Here is an 8,064-nt window from a genome sequence, read left to right on the forward strand (position 1 = left end):
AAAAAAAAAAAAAAAAAAAAGAGAAATCTAATTGGAAAGAACTCTTAGTTATGCGACCCCAAAACCTCTTTTGAAAATTTAGTTTGACCGTACAACTATCTCCAACAGATCAAAGTTAAACAGTCCGGATTCCAAACTAGTATAGTTCCTTTAAATCTACATGGTAAACATTGATACTGATACGCTGCCAAATCTGACAAAGTTTCTTAGCTCCTCGAGTTAAAATGAAAAACCAGTAGTCCAGGAAAATACAAGGATCTATCAAAGAAATATTCTCATTTCATCTAAAACACGGGTCTCCAAAAGGATCCCTGTCCCTTTCAACTTCTTGCGGTGGGGGAAGTTGGGGAGGTTTGAAGAAGCCCCTTCTAACTTTTCACCTGACCTTTTCATTAAGCCCCTCGCTTTCAAGTCATCCACATCAAACTCTAAGGAACGAATGGGAAGCCAGTGGGCCAGTGAGAAGAGGTCAGGCTGCGCAGGTCTCTAGATCATTCCAAGATCTTTGACGTGCTGCCAGCCCCACCAGCCCCTCGAGCCCCTCCAGCCTGTGCGTTCCACTTCAGAAATGTTTCTTACATAGTCCTGCTCCAGAGTCCCCCCGGGAGCCCTGGGGGCTCATACTCCACCAGGGTCGCGGATGCCAGACCCTGGGAGAACGTCCCCGCTCCACTCATCGGCGCTGCCGCCGGTTCCCACTTGCCCGACACCGCTACAGCGATCCAGGCTCCCCGCCGCGGCCGTTCGGGGCGGGGGGGACTCCCGCAACTCAGCGCGCTCGAACCCTTACGCCGGGCCCCCGCTGTGCTAACTGGGGGCCCGACCCGCACCCCGGGTGCAACACTCCTCCCTCGGGGTCCGCGCCTGCACCCTACGCTCAAAGCCCCTCTCGGGGTCCCACGCTCGCACGCGCTGTCCCGAGCCCTCTGGGGGTGCCCTCCTCTCACCCCGCTGTCCTATCCCTTCTCGGAGTCCCCCTGCTAACACCCGCTGTCCCAGCCGCTCTCCGGGTGTCCTGCCCTCAGCTCCGCTGTTCCAGCCCAGCGCCTCTCCGGGAGCCCTCTTCTCCTCCCGCTGTCCCGGCGCTACCTGGGCTCCTCTCACACTCTCAGTTCTAAGCCCTCTGGGAATCCCCAGTCTTCACATCCCCTGACCGGTCCCCTCTTTCCAGACCCTCTGTCCCGGCTCCTCTCAGGGTCTCCTCCCCTCACCTGGGAGTCTCCTCTCCCTGGGCACTCTCCCAGCCCCTCTCGAGGTCTCCATCTCCACTCTCAGTGCCAGCCCCTCTCGGGGACCCTTCCCCTCACCCCGCTGTCCTGGACCATTTCTGGGACCTGGCCCCTCATGGGGACCCCTCCCCTCACTCCCCTATCCTAGTGCCTCCTGAGGCACCCGCCCTCACTCCGATACCTCAGCCCCTCCCCGGGGCCCCTCCTCTCACGCGCACTGTCCCGGCCCCTCTGGGAGACCCCTCCCTTCAGACTCTCAGCCTTGCACCCTCTCGGAGTCCCCCCACTCAGACCCACAGCCTCGGTCCCTCTCGGGGTCTCCTCTCCACAGTCCGCACTGTCGAGCGCGCTCCCGGAACTCCCCTCACTCGGGTCCCCCGCGCCCTCACTCCTCCCAGGGTCCCGCCGCCTCGGCTCCCGCTGTCACTGCCCCGCGCCCCGGTGCTCTCACCTCAGACCTGCTGTCACCACCCCCGGGCCCCGCACCGCTGCCGCCGCTTCCTCTCCCACACTTGTTCCTGAGTCGCTCTCCTGTGGCTTGTCCCCCGGCGGATCCCTAGGTCCGGTAGCTGAGTGCCGGATCCGGCTGTGCAGAGCCTCTGCTTGAGGTTTCCGCGTCGCGTCCCACTCTCCACGCAGGACCCCGCCGCCCAGAGCCACACGGACCCTCTCGCGGCCGCGGCTGCTGCTGCTGTCCGAGGTGCGGCTCCTGCCAGGGGTGGCCAATCGCACCCGACTGCGCCGAGCACGCCCCGCCCCACCATCTCAGTCCGCCCGCCCCCTGCCCCGGACCACGCCCCCAGCCTGGCTCCGATAGGCTCTCTACTGACTTTCCCTGATCGCGGGGCACAGGGCCGGAGCCGTATATAGGTATTTGACTGCAGGAGCCTGGGAAGCCGAGAGGTCGATGGAGCCCGAAGATTGGCGGAGTGTCGGTGGGCGGGACAGGGCGGGACAGGGCGGGGCGGGGTTTCCTCAGACACGGAAGACCTTGCAACTCTAGTAACTCACTGGCCCGCCTGGGGTGCGGTCAGTCTTGTTTGTGCTGCTTTCGGGTCAAGGTTCATGGCGCTTCTCCCTACGCCTTTACTTTTTTTGGGAGATTCCCAGGGACCACTATGTTAGAGCCTTTGCGGAGGACCCCAGTCTCTCGCTAGACCTTGCATAACTTTCTTAGTAATTCTGCCATTAACTGATGTAGCATTTATTTGCCCAGGATTTGTAAAAATTTCCTTGATTTAAACCATTTAAAAAAAAATCTCTTGTAGGAAGAGTTGCTTCTCCTTGCACTGAGCTCAGCAGCCGTCAGTTTGATGCCGTTGGGGGAAAAAAAAATTATATACAGTACCGGGTGCATACTTTGCCCAACTAAGCGTTCAAAGCACATTTTGGTGGGTACAAGGACAAAGCTTTAGAAATTTTCAGTTTGCAGATTTTGGACAGTAGAAAGACTGTGGTTGGGGAACCCTATTATTAGCTTAACAAGGTTTCAGCAAACCTGTTCAACATAACCTTTTTCCAGGGCCACAGATCTTAATGATTCTATGTGAACGAGTGGCCAAAGGATAATGAGCTTTGACCCAAGTGTAACGTGATAATCAGAGACTGCTCTTGATCCACGCTAAAGGATAGTTCCTGCCCAGGGTGAAAGTGCATCCTGCTAGGACCCATTCGTGTTATTTTTGTGAAACTGGATATACCGATCAAACCAACACTGGAAACAAAACAGCTTCCCTTGCCTTTTTTTTTTTTTGAGACGGAGTCTCACTCTGTCACCAGGCTGAAATACAGTGGCGCTATCTCGGCTCACTGCAAACTCTGCCTCCCAGGTTCAAGCGATTCTCCTGCCTCAGCCTCCTGAGTAGCTGGGAGTACAGGCGCGCGCCACCACGCCCAGCTAATTTTTGTATTTTTAGTAGAGACGGGGTTTCACCATGTTGGCCAGGGTAGTCTGGATCACTTGACCCCGTGATCCACCCACCTTGGCCTTCTAAAGTGCTGGCATTACATGCGTGAGCCACCGTACCCAGCCTTTCCTTACTCTTAAACCCCAAAGTCAGTTTATGGACTTTAGAATTTAGTTTGTTATGAATAAATTGTTTTGTTTCAGAAACACATTTTGATCCTAAGTTTTGTCAGATGTATAAAGGCCTTAGTTCTCAGAGAACCCTCTATTGTTAACTTTTTTTTAGGTGAATTCTCGCTATGTCACCCAGGCTGGAGTGCAGTGGCGCAGTCTTGGCTCACTTCAACCTATGCCTTCTGAGTCTGAGCAATTCTCCTGCCTCAGCCTCCTGAGTAACTGCGATTACAAGTGTGTGCCACCAATGCCTGGCTAATTTTTGTATTTTTAGTAGAGACGTGGTTTCACCATGTTGGCCAGGCTGGTCTTGAACATCTGATCTCAAGTGATCCATCCACCTCAGCCTCCCAAAGTGCTGGGATTACAGGTGTGAGCCACCCTGCCCTGCTGATTGTTAACTTTTTAACCCCAGCTGACAAAATGTGTTTGTGTTCTAAACAGTATACATGTTTCTTCTGGTGTTTAAAAATCATATTCCATTCATCACCTGAGGTCAAGAGTTCGGGACCAGCCTGGCCAACATGGTGAAACCCTGTCTCTATTAAAAATACAAAAATTAGCCTGGTATGGTGGTGCGCACCTGTAATCCCAGCTATTTGAGAGGCCGAGGCAGGAGAATCGCTTGAACCTGGTGGGGGGCGGAGGTTGCAGTGAGCCGAGATTGAGCCACTTCACTCCAGCTTGGGTGATAGAGCAAAACAATGTATCAAAAAAAAAAAAAAAATTCATACCCCATTCCAATTGTGATACTCCCCTTTAAAGTTTCAGTTTGGGTGTTAGGGTAGGCAGAGAAGGCCTAAAAGCAAAGAAGTTGTGCAAATGGAGCTGGCATGACTTCGAGTTCTGAAGGTTTCTCCTGAGCAGTGTGGCTGAGTATCATTTTGAGAATGGATATAGAAAAAGATTTCAAGGTGGAAAAACATGGTTTTGTACTTGATTTTTACAGGATTATAGCTACTGTCCAAAATCATATTAAACAACTCTAAAGGTTGGGCAATACTAAAGCCATAAGAGAATTTTTTTGAGTAGGTCCACCATCACTAAAGAGCATTTTTTAGTTCTGCGGCTGGCAATCTGGATTAAAAAAATGGGGTAAGTTTTCATCACCCACGTGCTCAGTTGAGTCTGTTCATTACATATAAAAAAGAAATGCATCACCATTAACAGATGCTGTTTGCAGTCAAGAAGATAGAAATAAAACAAGCATGATAAAAATCTCAGCATCTTGAAACCATTTAGCAATGAAATAAACTTAAAAATTATATAAATGAACTCTGATTTCTAAAATCTTTGCTTTTTCTGCACTATGATTATTCTCCTGATAGACACGCAAGTTACTCAATATATTTGATTGCAAATAATTTAGATGTGACCCAACAGCACAAAGAAAGAAAATGACTTCATCTTTTGGACAGGAGACAGTTCTGAAATCCTAGTTTAAATATAGATGGCAGACCTACGGTGAGATCTGAGAGTGATTCTTATTTAGAAGGCACTTCAGAAGATCTTGGAACTCCTGGAAAGACATCTTAGGATTCCATTCTGGAAATTCTTTAGTTTTGCTGGGAGAAAAAATCCCTTACAAATAGAGCCAAGATTTAAATTAAAACAAGGTAGTAAATAAATGTCAAAATAAATGGGATGAGAATAACGTTTCATTTTTAGAAGAGTCCATGGGGGCCAATTCAGAGATAAATTTGATCACAAAAGGTCTGAGAATGGGAATATTTGGTTCCACCCTGTTTTTCACATCTGTGTTCATTTTCACTACCGGTTGCGTTTCCTACGGAGACTCAGATGGAACATAAAAGTGGGGCTACTTTGGCGAAACCATTAAAAACCTTTTTTTTTTTCTCGCTGCACAAAACTAGACCACGCTGCTCTTAAAGGGACACCTTAAACCTATTCGTTCAGCAAAACTTATAACATAGGGTCCCTCTTCTACTCGGAATCGCACAAATTAATTCTTGCGGATACCCAGCTCTCTTGTTTTTTAAGCTTTCACGTGGGCCTTACTTGGCCAAATTACTTCTGGTAGGCAAATTCTCCCTTCCTCAGTTGAGAGTTAAGAGCAAGCTGTTGGACTAGGCAAAAACACCTTTAAAAAAAATTAATATTCAAGGCAGCTGTATGGTGGAGGGCCTGGGTATCGGAGTCTAAAACGTCAGACTGGACGTTACTATTTTTTTTTAAGGCAAATGACAGCTCGTTTCTCACTTGTAAAACCGGGGGAACATCCTATCGTATAAACCTTACACAAACAGAAAGGATTCCCAAGGACTGAGAAAATACTGTTTTGCTGACCCCAGGATGGCATATCAGCATCCGTGTCTTTTAGCTCTTAATAACTCTCCAAATAGTCAGAGAAGGAGCCAGGCTGCATGATCACGCACACTCTGGATGTCTAGGCTTCCCGACCTAATAAGGGGGCAGTTCACGTAGTTCCGGTTTAAATTAGAGACCACCTCCACCTGCCAAGGGCCCTTCAAACCTTCCTCCCCTAAGTCGCTAAAGATCCCCGCTTTAGTTCTGGCTCCAGGCGCCGCCTGGCGGCTGTTTCCGTAAGTCGCCTGCGAGCCTCGGGGTCCTGACCGCTGCTGGGCCTGCCCGAGGATTTGCCTGACTCTAGAGAACCTGCCTCTGCCCCTCCCCCACTATACGTTGAGAATTTTAAGACGGCGATGAAAGGGCTGAGGTTGTGGCGACGGGGGCGTCCAGCGGCCTCTCCACTTTCCCAAGAATGGCGGAGTCAGGCCGTCGTCGGGCAGCTCTCGACCCGGAAGTCGCCCGAGGCGCGAGGCCCCCGTTGCCGAGCGCGGGCGCGGGGGGCGGAGCTCGGCGGAGACGGGGAAGGGGTCGCCGCAGCTCCAGTTCCTCGGGTTGGGGGCTCCCTCGGACGCTGCTAGACAGACGGCGAGTGCCCAGCGCGGGTGGCCGCGGTGTCCTTGGGCCACGGTTAGCCGCAGTCAGAGGCGACATGAGTGCCGCCGGGCTGCTGGCCCCGGCCCCGGCCCCGGCTGGAGCGACGCCGGCCCCCGAGTACTACCCCGAGGAGGACGAAGAGCTGGAGAGCGCCGAGGACGACGAGCGCAGCTGTCGGGGCCGCGACTCGGACGAAGGTGAGTCCTGCAGCTCGCCGGGCAGTCCGGAGCAGAGGTGGGACCGCCTGGGGAGGGGGTGGGGCTGCTTGGGAGAGGGGCGGGGCGGCCTCCGGGGCCTGGGGCTGCGTGGAGGGGCCGCTGGGAGTTGCGGGGCTCGGGGAAGTTACCCCCATCCGTGCTAGATTAGCGGGGAAACCCTGAGTGCATTACACTCGACTGTGATGGGGAGGAGGGACTTAGATGTTGTCACGCTGGGGGTCCGTTTACGACCCTGTCCTCCCTCCCAACCGTCTCTCATTGAACCTCAGATCTTCACTAGTGGGAATGGGAAACTCATCCCCACTAAATTGAATGCACCGAGTGTAGTTCACACCTTTTTTGTGTCTGAGAGCATCAGAGTCCTAAGTTGCCCCTCCGCACCCCCGAAATGCATAAGCTATACTTCAGGTGGCACAGATAAGAGAACTCAGGTTGGTTAAAGGAAAGGGACCTAGAACCAGCGAGATACAGGTTTAAATTTTGCTCTGTCACTCAACTCAGCTTTGTAAACTTAAGCTTTGCAGCCTCGATTTACCCAGCTGTAATGGAGCTGGTTAATTCCCACGCCTGCCCTGGAAAGCACTTTCTAGGGTCGGTATAAGAATTAAATGACATGCGCATAAAGTGCCTGGCCTTGTGCAGTAAATGTTCTCCCCCACCTCCCATCCTCCCCCCCCCCGGAAACAGGTGAGAGAGAGGGATTTGCTTAATGGTACCCAGGTGCTATGTTTTCAGTCCGTGCTCTTTGCACTGTCATGACAGCGTCCAGAGTCTTGCTTTTCAAACTGGGCTTTATAATTTGGCAAGTGTGAGGAACACTATTTTGGAGGGATGGAGGAGGAGGAAGATGATGAATTATGAAAAGTCAAGGGAGAAGAAAGAGGAATTAGAGACTGATATATGAATCGAATATTCTGGGACAAAATCGGGCCGTGGAGCAAAAGCTAGACCAGCTGTTTGGAATGGGGCATGTGTTTCATTCATCTGAGCCTCCGAGTGCTGAGTAATGTGGCTGGCGGGAACTCAGGGAACGCCTCTTGACTGAAGGAGGGGAGAAGGGTTTGTGGGAATTTGGATCTGCAACAGCCTTACAAAAGACAGCTGCAGATACATGACATATAAAGTTGAAGGAACTGCATTCGGTTTAACTCCATCGGAAGACACGGCTCAGAGAGAGGTTTCGAATGTGAAGCATTTGCACTGCATCGCATGCCCAAGAGGGGGAGCGGTGGCACCAAAATTGAGTTTTTTCCTTTCTACTATAGGGGCTATTGAAATTTTGTAGACACTCCAGCCATTATCTTGTTCCAAGAACAATGTTTAAGATGTTTTGAAACAGTTTTTGTTTGATCAACTGGCAGCCTTCTTTTTCCCTTAAGTTGTAAGTTGGAAAATATTTCAATTATTTGTGACGGATTCCCCTTTTTTTATTGTATACAGTTGGCTCTCCATGTCTGTGGTTTCTGCATCTGTGAATTGAACCAAGTGCAGCTCAGAAATATTCAGGAAAAAAAGCTGGATCTGTACTGAAGATGTGCAGACTTTTTCTGTTATTCCTAAATAGTATAGTGTAACAACTATTTACACAGCATTTACGTTTTTATCAGATATT

General features: G+C 51.0%; 2 protein-coding genes across 2 annotated transcripts in view; one reads left to right on the plus strand and one right to left on the minus strand.

Moving 5' to 3' along the window:
* The window catches only part of TAOK3 (TAO kinase 3), a 209,808-nt gene extending 207,830 nt beyond the window's left edge, over positions 1–1,978 (minus strand). Inside the window, exon 1 of the mRNA XM_037738923.1 lies at positions 1,681–1,978. The gene's annotated coding sequence lies outside the window, so the exon portion shown is untranslated. The remainder of the gene's footprint in view (positions 1–1,680) is intronic.
* Positions 1,979–5,423: 3,445 nt separating this feature from the next.
* Positions 5,424–8,064, plus strand: part of SUDS3 (SDS3 homolog, SIN3A corepressor complex component) — a 41,037-nt gene continuing 38,396 nt past the window's right edge. The window contains exon 1 of the mRNA XM_017529561.2: positions 5,424–6,431. Within this exon, the coding sequence (XP_017385050.1) occupies positions 6,053–6,431 (379 nt within the window). The 5' untranslated portion in view covers positions 5,424–6,052. The remainder of the gene's footprint in view (positions 6,432–8,064) is intronic.

The sequence above is a fragment of the Cebus imitator genome, unplaced genomic scaffold, assembly GCF_001604975.1.
Source record: "Cebus imitator isolate Cc_AM_T3 unplaced genomic scaffold, Cebus_imitator-1.0 Scaffold59, whole genome shotgun sequence".
In the NCBI taxonomy this organism is placed as follows: Eukaryota; Metazoa; Chordata; class Mammalia; order Primates; family Cebidae; genus Cebus; species Cebus imitator.